This window comes from Saccopteryx leptura, chromosome 2 (assembly GCF_036850995.1).
Source record: "Saccopteryx leptura isolate mSacLep1 chromosome 2, mSacLep1_pri_phased_curated, whole genome shotgun sequence".
NCBI lineage: Eukaryota > Metazoa > Chordata > Mammalia > Chiroptera > Emballonuridae > Saccopteryx > Saccopteryx leptura.
The window spans coordinates 203,397,291-203,422,646 of NC_089504.1; the positions used below are offsets into that span (position 1 = coordinate 203,397,291).

At 33.8% G+C, this 25,356-nt stretch overlaps 1 protein-coding gene across 4 annotated transcripts in view; it reads right to left on the minus strand.

Annotated features, from left to right (window-relative positions):
• TMPRSS15 (transmembrane serine protease 15) overlaps positions 1-25,356 on the minus strand; it is a 163,665-nt gene that overhangs the window by 130,517 nt on the left and 7,792 nt on the right. For 3 of the 4 annotated variants that reach the window (XM_066365892.1, XM_066365893.1, XM_066365891.1), the window contains exons 4-8: positions 21,055-21,206; positions 18,388-18,432; positions 16,774-16,809; positions 8,491-8,622; positions 2,014-2,122 (exon numbers count right to left, since the gene is read on the minus strand). In XM_066365892.1, the coding sequence (XP_066221989.1) occupies positions 2,014-2,122; positions 8,491-8,622; positions 16,774-16,809; positions 18,388-18,432; positions 21,055-21,206 (474 nt within the window). The remainder of the gene's footprint in view (positions 1-2,013; positions 2,123-8,490; positions 8,623-16,773; positions 16,810-18,387; positions 18,433-21,054; positions 21,207-25,356) is intronic. The other variant, XM_066365895.1, reaches the window with a different exon arrangement.

Below are 25,356 nucleotides of genomic sequence, written 5' to 3' on the forward strand. Positions count from 1 at the left end.
CACATTTTTAATATTTGACACTCTGCTAAATGTGACCTTACTATAATTCTAAGGCTGGACTGATATAGCCCAAAATATAGTTTATTTGCCTTTTAAAATTTTTTCCACCATTTAATGGATCTTTTAGGCCTAACCTGTGGTGGCACAGTGGATAAAGTGTTGACCTGGAACGTGGTGGTTGCCAGTTTGAAACACTGGGCTTGCCTGGTCTCTCATACTCTCTCTCTTCTCAAAAATGAATAAATTTAGAACTCTTAAAAAATAATTAAAAAATAATGGATGTTCGACCTTGTAGGAAAAACTACCGACCTTATTCCAACTTTGATCACCATTAGGAAAAAGTTATCTAGTACAATTCTTTTTTATTTTTTAATTTTTATTTATTTATTCATTTTAGAGAGGAAAGAGAGAGATAGAGATACTGAGAGAGAAAGAGAGAGAGAAAGAGAGAGAGAGAAGGGGGGAGGAGCAAGGAGCATCAACTTCCATATGTGCCTTGACCAAGCAAGCCCAAGTTTTCGAACCGGCAACCTCAGCGTTCCAGGTCAACGCTTGATCCACTGTGCCACCACAGGTCAGGCTATTTAGTACAATTCATCTCTAAAACAATAATCAATTTTAAGAAGAAAAAGTTTTATTTATATAGTTATTTTAAATCATAATTTTATCACGAAGCAACAATATTTCTTTAGGTTAATGATTTAGATTCTTTGGGTTTTTTGTTTGTTTGTTTGTTTTGTCTTTACAGAGACAGAGAAAGAGACAGAGAGAGGGATAGACAGGGACAGTCAGGCAGGAACGGAGAGATGAGAAGCATCAATCATTAGTTTTTCATTGTACATTGCGATACCTTAGTTGTTCATTGATGGCTTTCTCTTATGTGCTAAGGCCATGAGAAATACTGTACACTTTTAAAAAATTGCAATGTGTTCATTTCAGTATTTTTTTTTATTATTTATTTATTTTTTTTTAGTTAAGTGAGAGCAGGCAAGAGAGACAGACTCCCACATGCACCCCAGACAGGATCCACCTGGCAAGCCCTCTATGGGTCAATGCTCTGCCCATTTGGGATGTTCCTCTGTTGCTTGGCAACTGAACTATTTTTAGCCCATCTGAGGTGGAGGCCAGGAGCCATCCTCAGTGCCTGAGGCCAACTTGCTCAAATCAATTGAGCCATGGCTGCAGGTGGGGGAGAGAGAGGGGAGAAAAGATAAAGGGGAGGGATGGAGAAGCAGATAGTTGCTTCTCCTGTGTGCCAGGAATCAAACCCAGGACTTCCACATGCCAGGCCGACACTCTACCACTTAGTCAACCAGCCAGGGCCTCAGTATTCCTTATAATTGAGTAAAAATTATTTTTTCCTTAGAATATCTAGGAGGAACATCAGGCAACACTCCTGTGTGAAAAATGCTTAGGTGAATATTAAGGTAGATCAGCCATCAGCAATTTGATTATTTTGGTCATCATAATGATTGGTCTGTTCACTTGAATTAAGAGCTTGGAGGTAAAATATATAGCAACTGATCCAAGTGTTACTCAAGATACAGTAAAAACGATGTATGTAGAGGGGGCCCCTGCTCTTAGTCTGCCATGGCTAAGTCATACCACAGGAGGTTTGCATACAGATGCTGCTGTAATGAGGAAGAAACTATTCTAGTGTCAGAATGTATATGACGTGACATACCACTTTTTGTAAAACAGAGATAAACACATGTGCTGTTTAATTTGGCAGCAGTTGATTTGTGCCAACCACAGAAAAATAATACTTGCTACAGAGCCCAATGAGATGACCCTAATTAATAGACAGTATAGTTCATAAGACAGAAGACTGTTTTCAAAGATTAAAAATAAAAGTGAAACTTCTTGGACTGGTTATCAGTGGGAAGGCTCTGCTTTATGCTAATAAAAACAATAATTGTGAAAAAATTAACACATCACTAAAGGTAGTAAGACTCATTGCATCAGAGAATGACTTTATGACTGAAGAACAGAGAGTAGAAAACGGCATATTACCGTATAATCCACCGGCAAACAACACTTGATTTAGAAGGCTTTAGATAAGAGGTAGCTCCAAAGAACCCTGAAGATCCAGTCAACAAAAATCTTCCATCACAGGTTGTGGCTGTAAAAAATGGCAACTAATGTTAGACAAAAATAGTCTTGGTAAGTTTTCTCAAATGAAACAGGATTTAAATTGACTAATGAACATTTCACAGAGCACTCCTTACTGAACCTGTACGAGGCTATTTGACAAAAGTGATATGATCTAACGGGAGTTAGACTGCATGCTTAAAATCCATTGGCTATTTTCAAATACTCTAATGCACCACATCATAGAGTCCTTAAAAAAGCATCTTCTTTCTAAGCACTTGAAACCTTAGTTACGTTTTTAGTATATTCTTTCATATTTGTAAGGAAGCAACTATACCTGAATTTTATTCTTTTAATTTAGAAAAATAGCTACTAACTTTTTGTCTTATTTTCCTCAGTAAGTTGGAGCTAAAGTGCATTTCAAATATATGTAGTAAGTGCTGTGTCTGCATGAAATAATCAGAACATGGCAGGCAAATCATTTATATGATGTGAGTGACCTGTAGAGAATGCCATTCATTTAATTGATTTTACCTCATTATTCTCATCCCTTTTGCATGAACTTGCTATCCTCGCTCAGTATTTTTATTCAATGCTTATGAATGTCTAGTTTCCATGATTCCTCATTTTCTTCTTTTAATTCTTGTAGCACATTTATTTCATGTACTTCTATTCAATGTTATGCATTATTAGACATCTGTCATTTATATTTTAATCATTTTCAACTAGATTAAAATCATCTTGAAAACATGACCCATGAGCCTCACTTTGTAGCTTTTTATTTACTTGCTATTTTACTATACTTGCTATGTATAGTATGGGCCACACACACAAAACCATTTGATTTTCACAATCTTTAGTTTTTTTAGATTATTATCTATATACTTAGTTCTGTTGATAGCATATTATAAAAAGGCTCTTAGACTGTGTCATTTTCTTAATTCCTCACATGCCAGAAGCACTGATGGAGGGTAGTAAAGTCAAAGAAATTTATCAAAATTAAATTGCTACTGTTGGAATCTGAGTGCTGAATAAGCTAATTCTAAATTATGGATGAAAAGTCCATTGTAATGTTATACAGCAACTCTGCTAAGTTATAAAATACAAGCTATAGTAGCTGGACATTTAATATTGTTTACAGGCAAAAAATTTTTAAAGAATTGAACAGCACATACAAATCTTAGCAAAACATTGCTTTTGGTTAACTTTTAGCTACTTTTATAATGCATAAAAATTACTTTGGTAAATAGATATTTAGGTTTAAAGTCTTTTCAAGAATGATGACCTCAGAATTGATTACATTGGATTACGACTTGATACCCTGATTCCCAGCAGAAGACAGCACAACAAAAAATAAGAACAGAAAAGATAAGAAATCAAGATGCACGAATTAAACTCTGAAAATTTGTTACAAACCTCAAGAGAGGAAATAGAGAAAATTATGGCTTAATGAGAGAACTTAATCTCCTTTTATATAATACTGGAGCAAACAAAAATGAATAAGGCTAATCTATATAATTTGAAGATAAATAGTAAAATATATGACTTTTTAATACAGAGCTTAATGATATTCTAGACACAAAAGAAAATCCCCTTCACATTCAACCCTGCCTACAATAACTAAACTTATGCCAAATAATTGGGACACTTGATCACTTGTCATTAATGACTGTAAGAAGTATGAATACTCTCTGCTTGTATTTTATGTGGTATATAGAGCTTTTTAATCATAATTTGTCAGAGAATGTATGTACTCCAAGATTATAAACAATGCAAGACAGTCCACTGCTATTGTAAATAGTTGATGTTCAACAAGGTAGAGCAATCAATCCTACCAGCTCTATGATATAACTGCTAGAATTTATAAAGTATTCTATTTCTACCAGTGTTCTTAAAATTAAAATATAGCTCACGTTTGCAACAGCACTCATCAACAAATAGGAGGAGGCAAAAATAAAAAATAAAAAAGATAGAGTATCAAAGGGATCTGAACATGACCAATTGAAGAACTTGTAAAACCAATTTACAAAGCTGGTATATGTTAGTAATTCTTTGTATCCATTCACTACAAATATTTTGGGAAAGGAATCAACAGCTGTTTGCTTCACAACAGGATTCAAAGTTTTCAAAAAAAAGCCAAGTTTACGGTATGTTCCTAGTGGCAGAGATGGTTCTAGGTTGGCTATACCTTGCTTCAATCCCTTCCTAGGCATGTGACTTAACTGCACCTTCCACAACAGGTTCACATGACTGAGTCTGGTCAGTAAACTACTGAGAAAATAATTCTGTTTGTTTCCAGATGTGAGATCTAAATAGATCTCTGTAGCATTCTTTTGTTCTTCAGCAGGTTGCAGAGGATCTAGGCGAGAACATGGGACAGAGGGGAAGGTGGAGGAGCTGGTATCCTGAATGCTTACATAAGAGTGCAGCCCTCTGACACCTTTCTTGGACAATGATCTAAATTATAAATAAACCACTATTGTCTGAAATTGTTTACATTGTCTATCACAGTATTTAGCCTGTTCTAAAGAATGTGATCAATAAGACAACAGTCCAGTGTTCTCTATGAAATTGCTGAATTTTAGTGGGAAAGGATTGTCTACGGGTCAAGTTCTGCTCTAAAGGGACTTTGGTGAATTCCTACATGCGAGTAAAGATTAAGAAGGATATTCCTGAAGGTATTTAAAGTAAAATTACAATAGGATTGACCTACTTATAATAGCAAAATTCATAATGTCAAAATATTATTATTTCAAAATAGAGGTTTGTGCTAAGGGCTTTTAAAGTGTATTTTCTCAGTTAATTTCAGGATGTTTCTGGGGATCTTTATTTTACATAAGGCAATGAAGCAATATAACCTCTTGGGAAACCAGATACTAACCCGTCTGTGGCTCCCTGAGTAGGATTACTGGATATTCAGTGTTATAACTTTTTAGACTACAAAGTGCTTTCCGGTGCAGTATCAGAAAAAAATTCTGCGTGGGAGATAAATGAACCTGTCAAATAATATCAGCCGTTCTACTTTGCTATCTGAAATGTGTGTAATGAGATGGGATTTATAAAGGTACGTTCTTAGGGCCCACCGAGAGCTCCCTCTGCTGGCGTAACGTTTACAAATTGTATGTTTGCAGAGGGCACTGAAATCGCCAGGCTGTTCAAATGAAACTTGGGTGGCTGGGATCTATGCCCATCCACCCTGGTCTATAGTGCACACACATAGCGGCATGCAAGCAATCTGTGGAGACACTTGCCAGCTTCCAAGTAGACCTGAACATCGGCCTAAAGGCTGTGAGTCAGCATGTTTCCTTCTCACAGGTCAGCTAAAAAGTCAACTTTCCTGCTGATGCAATTCTAATCAGAAGAGGAAAACAATTTAAAGAAATCTTGGCTCAGCTATAGTCAGCTATAAATTATGCAAACCTAAATAACTAAAGACTAAAAGAGGAAGTCAACAATAATGTGTCTCTATTAATAACATGAACTAGAATTAAAGCTCACAACTGGAGAAAAAAAGACAGAGAAAGGGAGAGAGAGAAGCTAACTTGATTTCATAAAGAATCCTCTTAAATTAATTTCTCTGTGAATGTAGATTGATGGACAATGACCTTCATGTAGAAATGTTACTCATGTTAGTGCTGAGGGGAAGTCACTAGCTTTTGGGCTCACCAATTAATGAGTAAATGATAAGTAAAACAATTTATATGCCTGAAGTCTAGCTGCATTATTATAAGTTAATAGATTGATTTGTCCACTTCCTTATCCACAAATTCTTTATATTTATTTTCCAAAATAGATACAACATCAACTTTAAAATACAAATAATAAAAAGAATGATAATAAAAAAAGAAAACAAGAATCCAGGGGATTAAGAAAATTAGTGACACAAATGGCAAGTTGATACTAAAGCTTATTTAATATAAAATCACCAATATACTGAAAAGTAATAATGCACTTTGTCCTTGACACAAATTTAGAGAATTAATTCAGTTCTAATACTGAGACTCAAGTCACAAGTATATAGTGGCTCAGGAAAAGTAATTCATAGCTTTAAAACTTATTTTAAGACATGTCATTCTTGCAAGATAAGTCTATTGTTATTTTTTCATATGCACTGATATTACACTGCTAACAAAAATTAGGGAATCAGGGAACATGCAGATACTCCAGTACTTTCTACCTTTTGTATACTGCATTTTCACCAATGAAATAAAAGCTGGTTTTGTGTCTAATTTGCATAATTGAATAACTTTTTTTGACTTGTTTGCTTTTCTGATGTATTTGTTTAATAAAAAAATAAAATGTTTCTTTTTATATTTCTTCATATTCATTTTGAAATACCCCCTAATTTTTGTGAGCAGTATAATTTATCATAAACATTATTAATTCCATGACAGTAAAGACCAAATTATAGCTGTAGTTCACTTTCTGAAATTCATTTTACATACTCTCCTCACTTAAAGTTATTGATTATCATTATACAGGCTTAAAGCTGTGCATCTCACTTTGACATACTTTTATTTTTGAAATATAAATAAAAAACAGATATTTCCTCATGATGGCACACTTGTATCATATTCTCCCTGAAAAGATTTTGGAAACAGCCTGCAAATGATAGCAAAAAAAAAATAATGTTTCTTTCTTCTTCTTTGAGTAACTTAGTTATATAAAATAGATTAAAAAATATTATGTAGCCTGCACTTTCTTCCAATATGCTCTGAGTGCACTTCAAAGTAGGCAGTTAAACTTTAAAGGGTTGAATTTTGTCCAAGAACATTTGAATTAGGATTTCTTAGTAGAAGCCTCTTTAGTCAAGTTGCTTAAAAAAAAATTTTTTTTTCAGTTGGTGCTGGGAAACAGACCAATTCTGTCTTTTAAAGTATATAACAAGTAGATAGGTGATTTTTAAAACTTTGGTTGTTATTGGAACATTCATCTTCCATTAATGTCAAGCAGGAAGAACAAAATGAAACAACAGAAGAGCAAATTGTAACAAATAGTAACTACAGAATTTATACACTCAGGAACTAATGTGCTCACGGGAAATGTTAAAACATTATGAATCACATCAAAAGATTATTCAATTCATGCTAGGTTTAATTTTTCAAGAACAAATTATAGGTTGAAATTATTCAAAAAGGTCTTCACAATGTTTATCAATCTGTGTTTATACTTATGTGGTAAACTTTCATCTATATGTTACTCAGCTAAAAAATGAAGAAATAAGTCAAACAGTAAATATGTTTAAATCAATTAGATCCACGCTTGGCATATAGTCAGTACTACTTAAGTGCTAATTAATAATAACAGTATTGTTATTAACAGATGTCAAAATTTACAAATAAAACAGATGTTTTATTCATGATACTTTAAGATCTTATTCAAAACTGATTTCCATTATTTATAGAACTACAACTCAGTCAGTACACTTTTTGTCTGTTTGTTGTTTTGGAGGCCCAAGGCAAATAAAAGCAACAATCAAAATTAAAGAAGAACGATTACAGAGTTAGGGACCACTGAAATGGAAAACAAAGACTGATATTATCATGGTGGAAAAAACAACAACAAAAAAGCATTCAAATTCGTAACAATTACTTTGCAATAGTTTAATAAGGGATAAAAAATGTCATTCTCTTCCCCCATGTATGACAGGCACTATTAAACACAATATCCTTTCTGACATCATCAAATGAATTGTTTAATTAATTCAACTTAATATTGTATAATAAAGTTTAGAAAAATATTAATATAACTATTTTTTAGATTTTGTATTAAATTATAATCATAGCTATTGAGATATCTTATTCTCCAGCAGTTTCTGTTATATGAGTAGTGTGTGTGTGTATGTGTGTGTGTGTGTGTGCACGTGCGCGCACATGGTCTAAGGTCTAGGTCTATGTATGGTTATGACAAGTAACCTCACAGGGTGATCTGATCATAAATTCATAACTGGGCAGGTCATGGTGTATAGTCAAGCCTAGCATACAATTTCTTAAGTAAAAGGCTTATCTTTGCCTTAAGCAAACTGTCCATCATTTCTGGGCATGTAAGTTAATATACCTTTGAAATACCACTTTTCAGACCCTTCTTTCTAATATGTGATCACCCTTACTAGCCCCTCCTTCTTAAGTACAAGAGCACATAATTGTAACTATTCTGTAATATGATGCTTGGCTTGCTTTCTCCCATGTCTTTAATATTACTTATGTTCTCTCTTTTATTTCAAATACATAAAAGACATGGCAAAACTGTTCTTCTCCAGATCATTTGAGATCTTGTTTCTTGGCATTTGTTGTCAATTTGGCTCAAATAAACTCTTTTAAGAATTCTCCGCAGGTTTGGGTGTTCTAAAGTCAACAGTGTAAAGTAAGGAGGGGAGAAATAGAGACAAACATTACTTACCACAAGTTTTATTGTCTTCATCAGAACCATCTGGACAGTTTAATTCTCCATCACAAAATGAATCAATTGCGATACATTTTACAGCATCAGCACATGGCCTTGAACCAGGCAGGCACTCCACTGATATATTTCCTTATGAAAAAAGATGGAGTTTGTAAGTTTACTGCATCTTCGATTTAATTCTCACCATAGGTACAATGTTTGGATATTTATTATGCATTTTTGTCATTTAGGTTTGTAATTTCTTTTTTTTTATTTACAGAGACAGAGAGAGGGATAGATAGGGACAGATAGACAAGAATGGAGATAGATGAGAAGCATCAATCATTAGTTTTTTGTTGCGACAGCTTAGTTGTTCATTGATTGCTTTCCCATATGTGACTTGACCATGGTGCTACAGCAGACTGAGTAACCCCAGCTCAAGCCAGTGACCTTGAGTCCAAGCTGGTGAGCCTTGCTCAAACCAGATGAGCCTGCGATCAAGCTGTTCACCTCGGGGTCTTGAACCTGGGTCCTCCACATCCCAGTCGGATGCTCTATCCACTGCGCCACCACCTATTCAGGCTGTCATTTCTTACTTATAGGAATATATTCCAGTTTCCACTAGAAATATTTATTTTGTTTAATGAATGAATCATTTTGTAAAATTTGAGAATTTTACATCTTGAAAAAAATTTCTTTGTGGATGTTAAATGAAAATTTTACCTTGTTGATTTTAACCTTGTAAATCAATACTACAGTTTTGACATTTGACCCTTAATGTTAACACTTCCTAGGATTGTTATATATGGGAGAAATTATTGGAATATTTTTCACATCATTTGCATTAGTAATCACTTCATTCACTTATAAACAAATTATTTGAAAATATTTTGGCTGAAGTCAAAGTTTTCATTCTGCAAAAAAAAAATAAATTGTCAACGAAAGTCATTTTATAGTAAAATCAAACACTTAAAATTCTAAGTACATTGCTATATTGAGCAGTGAAAAAGACCAATGACTATTTCTTTTAATATGTGTTTGCTTCTTGGGTCAGAGGATCTTAACAGGAAAGACATGGCCCTGAAGAGTTCTGTGCCATACTCTTGCCAGCATCTGATCAATGTGCACCTGTCAACCTGTCTAGTCCTTCACCTGCCCCTCTTCCATGTACTTACATAGAGAGATGCACCAAGAAATATAGTTCACTTCTGGAAATTAACTTGGAAATTTTAGGTGAAATTCTAAAAAAGACATTGTTTCATGCTCAGATAAAGACATGTGTTTTATTTTTTAGAGCAATGTGAAAATTTAAATATTTTGTCTATGATTAGAATAACAATGGTTTAAAATTTTTGAAAAATCTTTAAGCTCAATAACATTATTATTATTGTTCTAATCTCAAAACCAGCACTATTCTGCCATCTGCTGGACTTTAAATACATTTTCTTCTGAAATTTCTCTTAATGCTCCATGAAATTAATTGGGAAAATAAAAGTGCTAATGTCAATGGATCTACTGAAGTAATACTTATTTTGGAACATTCATGGACAAGGTTGCTGAGTATATATACAACTGCATTAGACTTTTGTAATTAGCTTCAATTAAAAAGCACATAAACCAATGGTAAAGGGTCTGTCCAGTGTGTAGAAGTCCCATATTTGTTTCCCAGCCAGGGCACACAGGAGAAGTGCCAATCTGCTTCTCCACCATTCTCCCCCTCCTTTCTCTCTGTCTCTTTCTTCCCCTCCCACAGCCAAGGCTCTATTAGAACAGGGTTGGCTCGGGCACTGAGAATGTCTCCATAGCCTCTGCCTCAGGTGCTAGAATGGTTCCAGTTGCAATGAGCAACACCCTAGATGGGCAGAGCATCGCCCCCTAGTGGGCTTGCCTGTTAGATCCTGGTTGGACGCATGTGGAATTCTGTCTCTCTGCCTCCCTGCTTCTCACTTCAGAAAAATACAAAAACAAACAATCAAAAAAATGGATATAAACTATTGGGAAATTCATTGATCACCTAACATCTAAAAATCAAACAGAATAAAGGTTTAAACCATTACCAAATGACAGAATACTCCCATTTAAGATTTAAAAAAAGATAAAAATGATATTGATTGAACTCAATTGTATACTACAACTGTTAACATCTATGAGATAGTTGTTGTCAAGAGCATCCTTAAATATTAAGTCCTTGATTAATAAAAGTTAGTGTCAATAGTATTCCATAAATATTTGCTAAATGAATAAACAACGTAAGAGTTTTATTCTAGAAACTCTATGTCTCATTTCAACAGTAGTTACTAGAATTCTAACTATTCAGTATTTGAAAGAATAGGTTTTGAGATATTACCAGGGAGATGTATGCTTTGTCTCCTTTAATGCTTCCCATGGGTACTTTACTTCCAGATGCTTCACATCTCTGTCTGTTGCCTATTAAACTCTATAGATCCAACCTCAGAACGACACAGGCAAGGGACACCACTTGGGATCTTTTCATGTCATTAATGATCATTCACTCACTCCAGAAGTATTTATTGTCTATTTATTTGTATCACAAATCTTTAAAGGATGGAAATTTTAAAAAAGTAAGACAGAAACTCTAGTCTCATGGAGCTTGGAGTTTAGTGAGAGACTGGGTCAGTTTTTTTTAAAGATATACAAAAAAGTCCTATGAGAACACCAAGAATTAGACATTTGTTTTATTTTGAGGCAGAGACTGTAAGCATCTTTACATAAAATAGGTTTTAAAGGATGCCTAGAAATGTACCAGGAAGAGAGGTCTATAGAATGTATATACATGGTTTGACAAGAGAACATTAATATACTGGAAAACAGATAACTCTAACTTTTCTGAATGGTGGGATCTTTGTGAAAGTCATGGAAGACAGAAAGTGTGGTGCCAAACCTTAAGGGAGTTATTTGTCTTTGTAAAATGTTAGAAAGGGGGGAGAAAGGGAAAAATCAACTTGTAGCATTTGCCTCCTACATGTGCCTTGACCAAGCAAGCCTGGGGTCTCAAACCGGCAACCTCAGCATTTCAGGTCAACACTCCATCCACTGCGCCAACACAGGTCAGACCAGACCAAATTTTTACCTCTTCTTAGAAACACATATATGATGACAATTTATAACAAATCATTGATTAAAACATTATCTGTTGCAGAAATTAACCAAATGCCAGTTTTTTTTAAATGACCTATTTTAAAAGTAGAATTATTTGACTTGTAATCCCTTGTCATCTCATTCCTTAGTTTTTGCTTTTGTCTTTTTCTTTTCCTAAGTCTGCACTGAATTTCTCAACAAAGAATATTTAAGAAAGAAGTGAAATTGTTGTATATTAAGGGAATATTAATTAGTTCAATTTATTAGAAGCTGATCAAGTTGCCTATTCACTACTGTTACCTTGAATAGGAAGAGACCTGCACTTATCTTATATCTAGATGGTATTTTATCTTCTTAATATTAATTTCACTTAATATTAATTATGAAAGTCTACCAGTAAATTAGTATTAATTGGAGTTCTGCAGATGAAAGGTTTTAATTATCCATTTATATTTGTATCATGAAAGGTTTTGAATAAACTCAATGTTGTTACTTCATCATGCTCCAAAGTCACAATAATTACTAGTGGTTTAGGGTGAGGAACCCCCTGAGCCTCCTTGTGAAGACCTGTAATTGCTTGGCATATGGAAGATAAAGAGGCTGAGATCCATTATTTTTATTTCAAACTAGTAATAAAAAGTCTTACATGTGGCCCTGGCCAGTTGGCTCAGTGGTAGAGTGTTTTCCGGCATATGGAGACCCCAGGTTTGATTCCCGGTCAGGACACACAGGAGAAGTAACCAACTGCTTCTCTGCCTCTCCCATTTCTCTCTCCCTCTCTTCCCCTCCTGCAGCCATGGCTTGAATGGTTTGAGCAAGTTGGTCCAGGGTGTTAAGGATGACACCACGACCTCTCCTCAGGTGCTGAAATATTTCGGTTGTCAAGCAATGGAGTGACGGCCCCAGATGGGCAGAACTTCACCCTCTAGTGGGCTTGCTAGGTGGATCCTGGTCAGGGCACATGCGGGAGTCTGTATCTCTGTCTCCCTGCCTCCCAGCCTCTCACTTGATGATGATGATGATGATGATGATGATGATGATAATAATAATAATAATAAGTGTTACATGGAAGGTAATAATTTGAAAATCACATTTTGAAATCTTAGATATTTATTTTCTCTGTTATTTAAATGGGACTAATAATGCTTAGTGGACAAAAGCTGAGACAAATGAAAGCCAAAAGCCTTATAGCTTACTTAGTAGTGGAGGTAGAATCTAAACCTAAAATGCCCACCTTTAGAGACCAAGTTTATTTTACGATATAGTGTTGAAAAAAGAGATATCACCTTACAGATATTCTCATCTGCTTTGATGGAATAAATTTAATCTTTTTAGCAGGACTATGGATGGTCAATTCAAATGAAATTACAGTGGAAAGATACTTGAACAGTTCTAATATCATGTGCATAGAAATGTCTTGACTGCTTAGCAATAAATATGTGTTGTTATTTTAAATGCAGACAAAGGAAAACAAAGTCATAATGCATTTGGTGTCAGAAAAACCCTGTGATACAGTTCTGGGCCTTTGAGGAATATAATTTTACCTTAGCTTCTCTTGACCCAATTTTATGTTCTTCATTAAGTCATCCAATTATTTTTCTTCAATTCCCAAACCCTTCCTCTTAGTGGAATTGTAGGAACATTGCATTTTGTATGAAACTGAGAAAGCCTGTGATGGTGAAACTTTGTTTTTCTGCATTCATTGCCTGCACAGTAAGTAACAAAAGACTAGAACAAGCTGTATGCTGCAAACCCTTCAAGCATTTTAACTATTGCCCAAAACAATCCCTCTAGGTGCTCTTTGGCAGCCAAGAAATCAATCAGTGTAATGCAACTTTCCTTCTCATCTCTCCTCTAGTATTCCAAATGAGTTCAACTTTACAGTAACTGGCAACAAAGACAGTTAAACAATAGAACACAATTTTCTTTGGCAGAATTTATAATAGTATTAATGCCAGATATATGATGCATGCATTTGTTGATTTTTCTCAAACTCTGTGTTCCAGGCATATAAAAATGAAAATAAACTTAACATCCTTGAAAAGCATATTCATAATATATTATGGTTTGGAATCTGCAGTTTTCAAGTTTAATTGCTTTGTTCCCCTCTATAAATCTATAGTGTATCTTGCTGGATTAAAGGCATACATGGGAAAGATGATTTAGGACTCATGGATCCAGTAAAAGAGGGATTGTCACCTATTTACCTCATTGTAATTCTCTGAGGATTGATTAAGGTACAAAACAGTCTTTAATAAGAAGAAGCTTCAGAAATGGAGTTGTTTGGTCAAATAAATGATCAGATTAAAAGGAGCATTACTGAGTACAATCATTTTGTTTTAACCTTAGTTTCGTTTTTGAAAATTCTTTTTGAAAACATATCCAATTGCATTTTTTTCTAAGTCAGAATAGGGAAGAGAAAAGAGATGCAACATTGGTTGTGTCTCTCCTTTATGCTAGTCATGAATTGAGACCATAATGCGGTATCTGTATTATCTCTCTTAATTTTCATGACCATTCTTTAAGGTATATGTTTTAATTATCTTTCAGACAATAATTTTAAAGTTTGAAAAGAAAAGATAGCTTGCCAAACATTACATATAGAGTAACTGGTGAAATTAGCTAATGGTGGGCTCACTGTGCCTTTTCAATGATTGAATATTGTATGCTACTTTTTGGTTTTCATTTTGAATAACAACTGCTTAATGTGTAAAAGGTAAGACTAAATGTATGCTCATCCTATTCCTACAGTTTTCTTATAAGAAAGGAGATTTCTGCTCCATTCCCAAGGAGAAAAAAATATTACCTATATTCTCTGTCCTTCAATCATTGTTTCCTTTGGAGAAAAGTGGGCATATGGTTCAGCCACTTCTCATATTTTTAATGGTCTGTCTTCAGGATAGTAAGTAAGAAAACTTGTTTTAAATCCAAGGAGTTCTTGCTTTGACATTGATTTCCCTGCTTAAGTTTTTCCATATATTTCTTTAAGACATTTTATATACCCAAGGGGTCCTCAATAACTCTGAGTTATATGAATTATTCAATAAATCAATATACAGATGGACAAATAGAGAACAGGGTAATAATTTGGATATTTGTTGCTGACTTTCCAAATTTTGGAAATAAATGAATTGAAACATATTCAAGTTATTTTTTCAGTTAGGCTAAAGAAATTAACCACTATTAATCCTAAAACTATTGTTTGAAAGTATGTTGAATGGTGATTTTAGATACCATAGTCTTCCACAATGGAGAAGGGACTATGAGCTGAAAAGCAGTTTTACTTTTCCCTTATGTTGTGCGGCTGTATGAATAACAACTAAATACAACACTTATCTTAACATGAAAGATAAGCAGGCTTATCTTAACATGAAAGATCTCTATGGATTTGAAGTTGTGATGATTTGTTTAATAAAACATTTTAATGATTCATACATCACTTTGCTTTTCATACATCACATCAACTATTTTATACAAGAATTATTCAATCTTACCCAGAAAGGAATTTATACAGATATGTCCTTTCCTTGTACATATATAAAAATGACATAAATTTTAATTTTAACATAATTTTAACACAAAAATGGCAGTAGCTGAAGATCCATGAAATATTGCCTGTATGGAGTTGACCTGAAGAGACTAGAGGCACATGCAGACCATTCAACATAGCAGTTAAGTTAGGTCCATGGAAGTTACTTTAGTTAACCAGCAGAAAGACAAAAGAACAGTAGATAATTACCAGAAATCCAGATAAATTTTCATATCAAAAATACATATCAGCCTGACCTGTGGTGGTGCAGTGGATAAATTGTTGACCTGGAACACTGAGGTTGCTGATTCAAAACCCTGCCTTTCTCTGGTCAAGGCACATATGGGAGTTGATGCTTCCTGCTCCTCCTCCCTTTCTCCTTCCCTCTCTCTCTCTCTCTCTCTTTCTCTCTCTCTCTCTCTCTCTCTCTCCCCTCTCTAAAAAATGAATAAATAAATAAATAAAAATTAAAAAAAAATACATATCAGAGGATGGCACAAAGTAGACACTTCATGAAAAATTGTTGAATAAATGAATCCAAGGCGACTTTGGTACCAGTTTGGCAACCAGTACTGGTCTTAAGAGGTGTGAAAATAAAATTTAAAAACCTCATTTAAAATGAAGTCAGAAAGCCCTGCAGGTGGGGCTCTCACACACACAACCACTCACTGTACCTTGCAGATTTTAGTAGCAGAAAGATTTTCTCCCTGCCCAGCAACAGGCCTAGCCAATGATAAACCACCATGACCAAACAATGGGAAACCACTATATACTTCAATCTCCCATGTCTTTCAATGGCATCTTGTTTATAACAGCCTCTCCTAACTCCTCCTTTTTCTCTATACAGTAACATTTTCTTGGTTTGTATAGGTTGCATGTCCCAGATTGCAATTCCTCTGGAAATTTCTGGGTAAACCTATTCTGTGTAAAATAACTGGCTGTTTTACTTTTAAAGTCAACAGAAGAGAGAACAAGCATGTCTAACTTGCGTGCAGAGAGAATAATTAAAGGAAAAATACCTCACATCTGGTGAAACCTACATTTTGATCCCACTGTTGGTATTCTTAGCAATACATAATAACCACAGTTCTAATAGAGAACTGGAGTGAAGTCAGCTAATATAGGTATTAGCCCAAAATATATTGTGATTTTTTTGTGAAATCTTGAGCTAAAACTGCAAAATTTTAAGCTCCAGTTACCTTATATATAAAATAATGGTAATATTAACTGCTGTATTATCAGAAAATTCTCAGGAGCTTAAAATGAAACATTATGAAAACTTTTTTTAAACAAAAAAAATAATATTATTAAAACTGACGTGGGCTTGATCAGGCAATGGTGCAGTGGATAGAGTGTCGAACTGGTATGCAGAGGACCCAGATTCGAGACCTTGAGGTTGCCAGCTTGAGTGCAGGCTCATCTGGTTTCAGCACAGCTCACCAGCTTGAGCCCAAGGTCACTGGCTTGAGGAAGGGGTTACTTAGTCTGCTGTAGCACCTCCCCTAGTCCTCTTGTCAAGGCACATATGAGAAAGCAATCAATCAATGAACACCTAAGGTGCCGCAATGAATAACTGATGCTATTCATCACTCTCCCTTCCTGTTTGTCCCTCTCTCTGTCTCTCTTTGTCTCTGTCACAAAAAAAAAAAAAACAACCCGAAAAAACAACTGACCTGGGGTTGCCAGAGGACTGTTGGTTGTTAGCTTGCCTGTAAAAATAAATGACATTAAAACAACTATTATATTTTAAACTGATTATTAAGAATTTATTGTATATTCTTTCTGTTTAACATTTAACTTGACAGTTTTTTTAATTACTGTGAATTATTAGTATCTATTAACTTAAGAATACATTATCTGCATCTGGATCTAAGAGTAAAGCTTTTGTTTTCATTGATCTTTAGAATTGTAGATTGAAGGTTTTTAGATTTTTAAGTCATCTTTATTTTTTAGATACAGAAGATGATATTTTTAAATTATCACTAATAACTAAACATAGGATTCATTAACTTTGTAATGGCTGTAGATTTAAATCTTCAAGGTTAATCTGATGTTATCTGAAATAGCAGTTTGGGATATGCTTAGACCATAGGCTTTGGAGACCAAAGGAATTGCTTTGAATTCCTGAGTTTGACACTTAATAGCTGTGTGGCTCTTTTTAAGTAGAAAAATTATTACCTCTCTACAGGATCATTTTAAGAATTAAATGAAGTAGTATTTTTAAAACATAGTGCCTGGCTCAAGTAGATTTTTTTTTTTTAAAAATTGGAGCTTTCAAATATTATAAAAATGATCAGGATTTTAGATAATATGAAGACTAATATCTTTATGTTTTATAACAAGTTTTATAATAGAACATCAAACCCAGGATATCAACATGCCGGGCTGATGCTCTACCTTTGAGCTAACCAACCAGGGCCTACATGTTTTAATTTAAAAGTCATTTTTATATAAATTTTATATTTGGGATGACTTCTGAAATATTCAGAAAAATTGTATTATTCACAATTTATGAAATTTTCAGAAGGGTAAAGAGACATGCTCAGTGATTCAGGTAGTTGGAAGAACCAGGATTAATATTCCTATATGATTTCAATTTAAGTTATATTTCTACATAATAATTTTAAGTTTTAAGATAACTCAGTTGGTTCTAAAATTATTGATAAATTTAAAGAACAATAGTGACCAACTGTAGTTAGAAAGATAGCATGAGGAAAATGTTGGAATAGAACAAAGTTAACATTAAGCCTGAGATTATTTTTTCCAAAGAGTGCAATACATTGTGAAACTTTCTTTCCCTCATGCCAGTGACCTTATAAATGTTATGGTTTTATCTCTAAGACTGTATGATCAGAGTCTTATTTTGGGGTCACACACACTCTTTTCACTTTAAAAATAATTTGTATATAAGTTTGATAATTGGAATGACTTCTGAAATATTCATAAAAATGTATTATTCATTAAAAACAGATTTTCAGAGATAAGAGACATGCTGCATGACTGACTCACACCAACCCATGTATACATGTGTATATATAGTTTACAATATGAAATTGGAAATGCATATTCTTGGCAGTTATAACTAAGCATTAAGGGCTCTGCAGTATTATGAACAATATTACTCCTTACAAAATGTATGCTTATTACATTTTAATATAAAGAGTAATTGTCTCAGAAAAGGCCACTGAAAACAATAATCCTTCTTTAATGTCATGGAGTTTATGATCACCAAGTTAGTTTAGAGTTTATGGTCACCAAGTTAGTTTTTAAAATGTCATAGTACTGACCTGAAGTTGTTGCAGGGTTCACCGTAGAGAAATTCTTCAAAGATGCTATAATAAAGTAAAGTTGTTTTAAAGCTTAGATTTATAATATATATGTATTACAAAACATTGAGTATAGGAGGAATATTCATTCAAAGGGCATCTAGTCCTTTAGAATTCTTGTTTTACCGTATGTATCTCATGCTAAATGTTCTTAATATTATTTGATTGTGATATATTTGTTGAATTTCCAGAATCTGTATATTTTCTGTATAAAAGTTGCCTATATGCCAATTTGTTTTATTTTAATTATTTTTATAAAAATGTATATTTATTCATCATAGTTATATAGGATATATTTAAGGTAGCTAATATAATATTACACACCAGATCTTGTCAGACTTAGACCCAATGGTGTTGCATTGAAACATATGGAAGACTGCAAAATAATCTTGTACATAATATCTTCTGAGAAGTGAATACTGTCTAAGTATAAAGTGCTTTTCACATACAAAAAAATAGCTATTTTCTTTATTCTTTAACATGTTTAATAATTTTAAAAGTATATGTATTTTTTTGCATGAAAAAACAATAGCAACAATGTAAGATATAAAGGAAACCAAAGCATTTCTTATAAAAAGCCCTCTAATGAATTTGTTTTTATTCAAAATTGTATTTATGGTAAGTGAGTTAAGAGGTATGTTCTTTTCTATTAATTCGTTTACTACACAGTTTTTTTTTCATTTCTGCATTGTCTTATTATACAAAATCCAGAGCAGTTTCATAAATGACATGTAGTAGATTATCGATGCAGAAGATAAGAAGGCTTATACCAGTTTTTCACATAGAAGTTATTTTAATATTTTTACGCTTAGTTATACAGTATACCTGTAAAAATCCAAGGTATTTGTAAAACTCTTAACTGACTTAAAAATGTAATAAACTTAAAAATTCACATGATACAAATGAATATTAAACTTAAACACTTAAAATTAAGCTTGGTACCATGTTTATAAAAAGTTGTAACATAGTGTAACCTGAAGAGCATATTCTTGAGTTGATGTTTTGATATAGGTGATTGCATTTATGGTACTTATTCCAAATTAACTCGAAGGATGTAGTTTTATTGAATAAATAAGTATTTATTAAAAACTACAAGTAGCCCTGAGGCAAGTCATGAAAATAAGTTTGAACACACCTGTCAATTAATTTGCCATAGCAGAGCTACAAAAACTGATGCACATTTAAATAAAGATAGCAAGAAGTCAAGTTTCTGGAAGAAAATTGACCATTGAAAAAAGTCAGTCAATGTTGTTTAAAGATAAAACCATTACAAACAAAATCTAATATAATGATTAAGAGCACAAACATTAGGATCCAATCACCTAGGTTAGAAACCTTGATCCCACTCTAGATAGCTGTGTTATTTAAAGCAGTTTACCAAAATTATCTGTGTTGGTCTTCTCTGCAAAATGGGGGTAGTAAAGACATAATGTCATAGGAGCGAAATAAGGAGTAAATGTGTTGATAGGTAATGCATCTGTTCTAGCTAATAATAGCTGGCAGTAGTTTTCAACACATCCAAATCAGACAGAACTAAAACAGTCTCTGCTCCGGGAGCTGTGCCCAAGGGTACCATCAGTAGAGGAGGCACTAAGAATATTAGTCATCTTCTCACCAAACAGGTACCACAGGATATATATAGCAAGAGATTTAGTGAAAGAGGAAACTGTTTGATGAACCAATGTTATAAAAGAAGTAAGGCCCACAATTTCATATCTACTATTTCAAAATCCAAACAGAGTACAACAATTCTTTGTGTTTTTATAATTTTGCTTTAGAGGCAAACCTACATTGACTGATCTCATTCTGTAGCAAAGCTTTTTTAACTGACTTTAGGCTATCTGGAACTTGCCATTATTTCACTTGATGTGGATTTTTGTATGTTGATTAGCTTTCTAACATCCCAAATTTCTAAATTCTAAAACATAATTGGCCTCAAAGTTTGGACATAAGGGATTGTGGAGCCAGATGGGCCTGGACAATTATTATTGTTCTCAAATAAAATAAGCACACCGTGTAATATTTTTGAATTGAATGAGGGAATACCTTGAATGAAAAATTTAGAATAAGCATTAATAGACATGTAGCCTGCTATTATTATTGATTCCTTATAATCCTCCACCTTTGACTTATTATCTTAAAATTATTTGTCATTTTGAAAATAAAGTTCTCTTATTATATAAATAAGTAACCAGGTTGAATCAAAGTCATTGACCCTTCATTTCCTTTCTCTAAGTTCTCAATTAGACACTGGACTTGCCATTTGACTTTGTAATCTAATAATGTCTATGACTCATAAACTAATGAGTGTCACTTTCTGATTGAAGGTTTCTGGAAAGTCAGAGTAAGCTGAACTAATGCCAAGAATGTGATAAGACCCACAAAATTAATGAATGCCAATATTTTTAGAAACTTTTTGATATTTGATACTTTATAAACTTTTCCTCACTGATCTATTTCTTCAAATACAGTTTCTCAGTATTTCACATTTTTCAGGTAAATGTGTTACCTCGAGCAATAAGACATGTTCCTGAAGTCAAGGGTGATCCCATTGCTTCCTGGTATATCACTACAACTTTAATTTCATAGCTTAATGATTCAAAGAAATCAAATAATGTTCACAGATACCTGTGATATAAATGGTGTTCAAATCAATATGGAAATTGACCAGTTGGCTAGATTTATTTGCTTCAATGCCTTGAATCAGTTCTTCTTTTACATTTTCATCTGACACCCACCGGGCAAAGAAAAGGTCAAATATGACTATAATGCTGCCATTTCTGCAAAGCAAAAGATGACATAAGAGGGAAAAGTCAGCCTTCTTCTGGTGATTTATACCCAATTCATATAAGATGTCTTTGAAATTCTCTTTGGTTATCACCTTTTAATCCTCATTACACCTGTGCAAGGTAATATCAAATATTATCTATATTTTACAGATGGAAAAAAAAGAATTAAAAGACTAAATGTTCGTTTCCCCCAAGAGCACAAAGACAGATCCAGAGTTGGAATCTGAGTTTTCAGAGTTCCATCCACATCAGCACATAAATTTCCAGGCCAGGCTATTTCCCAGAGTCACTTGTGTCAAATTGAACCAAATCAAATGGTTTCATGACCTTTACTTTTATTTTATTATTGGAAGAAATGAAAGGTTTGGATTTGTAATTTCTCACAGATCATTGCTAAGTAGAGAAAAGTCTATGGTAGTGTCCTTGATTTTATAGAAAAGTTTTCTGTATAGTTTATGAAGACCTGATAGCAAGTGTATAGCAACTACTCTATAGCTACGTCTTTCTCTATTTTTAATATAAAATGTCTAAATATGCTCTATTTTAAGGGATAAAAAGAAGATAAGAATACCTGGATTATTGGGGATCTACAGGATATTCATTCTTATTGTTAAGGGTCAGGATTATCTTGCCTCTGTCATTTTAAACCGTAGCATTACAGTTCAATGGTACAGCCTGAGTCATCTTCCTTTTTATTTTATTCCCTGCTCTGCAGCATGCACGTAAAATTTTTTATTCACTGGTTACTTGCTTACAGTGTAAAGAAACAAAAATGAATATTTTTTGGTCCAGTAGGGATACTTGAGAGATTTTCCTCTCCTACCTACCTTTCTATTTCCCTCATGCTATGCTCTCAGGGTATAATCATTTGGGGGATAAACTTTAGCTCTGATCTTCATTCTGTAGCTCTCAGTAAACTGGGGTCCTCAGGGTCTTCTTGGATCCTTAACAGCTAAACTAGGTGAAACCACATTTTGAATGGTAAATTTGCTAGTTCCAAAATTTAGGCAGTTATGCTCATATATTTACAATATTTATAAATTAATGATCTTCTTGAAAGAGTTCTTTGTGTATCTGTCCACATATCTATCTTATTTAGAATAAATGTGGTTGTTTTATTCCTTCATGACTATATACAGAATCAAAATGTTCTTGAAAGATCAGAGTAGATTATCATCTCCATTGGATAGTATGTTCCTTCATAATGTCTGTGTACTATTCAAGTTTACAGTTTAGCAGAAGTAATTCCTCTCAGTGTAGTTTTGACTTTTCATTTTTGAAATAAACAGAATACTCTGATTCCATCATTGTGTACTTGACCTCTATTAAATAATTTTTAAATCTTACAATGTTTAACTTTCCAATTATTTGCTAATTTTATTTGAGAATAACTCTCCATTTTTTTAATAATAGGTGATGGTTTTTCCAACTCTTTTTTATGTCAATGATAATTTTATTCATGGGCATATGACCAAACCCTGGTCAATTGAATGTGAGAGGACAATCATAAGACACTCCCGGAAAACTTTCTCATGTCAAATAAAATAATGGTTTATAGTGGACCATTGCTCTTATTTGTTGAACATTACAATGTCTGTACGTGATTGCTAGAACTGTCACATCTACCTTGGTACCATGAAGCAAGCTAAGGTCAACAAACTAAATATAGCAAAATAAAAAAGAAATCACATAAAATATTGATTATGCCACTGAATTATTGTGCCACTGAATTAACCTCTAGTGAAACCTTCAGGTGTCCTGCGATGTCAAATGATAAACACATTGTTTAAAACACTTTTAGTAATATATTCTGTTAATTTAAATTTAATTCTAATGGGAACACAACTCTCAGGCCTCATCACATATTTATTTCAACAGAAGCTCCAGAAAAGGGAAATTTCTCTATTTTTGAACCTGGTGTTTACTGAATTGTCATTTTAGCAAAAAGGAGATTGAGGCTCAGAGTAATGTAGATAACTTTGCCTAGAGTTATACAGCTATCAGAGATAGGATGAAATCCAGAGACAAATGTCGCCCAGATGGGTTTTTATATACTATTCTTATTCCCCACTCCCAATACTACCTCTGTCAATAGCATTGTGAATTTTTTGAACTTTATAACCAAATAGATCAGGAAAATAGTTAGTTGTATTATTTTTTGGGAGAGGGGCAGGATAGAGATTTTACAACCCTCATTTTCACAAGATAGAATCTTCTCTCTTCTGTCTTCCTCTGTCTCCCTACCCTCTTTGCCTCTCTTCTTCCTTCTTCTGTCTCAACCACCCTCATCTCTCAGATAGTTAAATGAACAGGATTAAATAGAGTTAAAATAAGAGTGAACAAATCCATTAAAATCTCTGCCTTCCATTCTACATCTTCTCCTTACCCTTGGTTGCACAGTAGTTTTAATTTTGACTAAATTTGAGTTTTCTCTTTATGTAATTTCCACATGTTTAATTTGACTCAACATTTATATTTTTGGGGGTATTTTTCCAAAGTGAGAAGTGGGGCAAGGCAGACAGACTTCTGCATGTGCCCGACTGGGATCCACCTGGCATGCCCACCAGGGGGCGATGCTTGGCCCATCTGGGGCTTTGCTCTGCTGAAACCAGAGCCATTCTAGCACCTGAGGCATAGGCATGGAGCCATCCTCAGCACCTGGGCCAACTTTACTCCAATGGAGCTTTGGCTGCAGGAGAGGCAGAGAGAGACAGAGAGAAAAGATAGAGGGAAGGGTGGAGAAACATGTGGGCACTTCTCCTGTGTGCCTTGGCTGGGAATTGAACCTGGGACTTCCACACACCAAGCTGATGCTCTACTGCTGAGCCAACTGGCTAGGGCCATTTTTTTTAAGGCAGTAGAAGAGGTAAGATATTTTTGGTAAAGAAAGTACAAATCTGGAATTTTCCTTCACTGAGTTGAAAGTAACTGCATTAGTTCATCCTCAGGCATAAAAAATTTTTGTATGAAAGATGTGTTTTCTTGTGAATTATACTTTGCCTTTAATAATTTATGCTTTGCGAGGACAGGAGTTACAGATCCTATATCCACTTATAGTTGTGTTCTTCAAAATTTGTCTTCTTATTCAGTGTAAATGTTGAGATAAGAGAGATATATACAGAAATCAGGAAACTGTAATAAACATTTGTGTTTCATGTAATAAGAATGCTAAAACTGTTATTTTAGTAGTCTATTAATGATCTATATCACTGCTCTGAAATTGATTTTATTTATTAAAGTGCAGAACTGTTCCTTTAGCAAAACAAACAAACAAAAACAAAAACAATGACCATTTTCACTGGAAAATGTTTGTTCCAGTAGACTATCTGAACTTTTCTTTTAAGGCAAATAAATCCTATCATTGTCCAGAGAGCTTGTGTGCAATAAATCAAAATATTTCTTATCTCTTATTTTCCTTTAAAGCTACTGATAACCTCTGTGGTTGCTGAGTAAACAAAGTCTTTCCTTTACTAACTTTGTGACTTATCTGTGTTCAAAGGTCAGAGTAAATTGCTTATTGCCACAGAGGGTAAACAACACTTTATTAAAAGTATCAGCTGCTAAACACTCTCTGAGTCAAAGCACTATCCATGAAGCAGAACAGCAGAAAGTTTTACCAAAGCGGAGCCAGGGCTTGCTTGACCTGCTGAGTGCCCCCCCCCACACACACACACACTTTAACAAAAAGGCGGTAGTTGACCTGAAATAAAAGACAGGTTAATGACCAAGTGTTTTCTTAGTGCTATAATTTGACCACATACATATGCATGTGGTAGGACTTTAATTGAAGTCAGCATCAAAAAAGAAAATAAGCATTTTAAGGGATTTTTTTATATTGTTTCACAGACAGTGTGGATATTGTTGGTTATTTGGGACCTCAGTTATTTGTTTTTTGATTTTATTAATTGAAGTTTATAATTCATATAAGTTATAAAGCTACTTAGGAATTTGCCACTGTTCCTCTGAGTGAAATATGCCATTGTATATGTGATTATTTGAAGTAATCTTAAATGTTTGCTTGTTAGGTTCTTCCCTGCTTCTGAAAATCTTTTCCTACCCTTCTCAGTCTCCCAAGGTGCTCTCTTGCAATTTATCATACAGACATTTGCATAAAATTATTTTCCATCTTCTAAAAACTCAC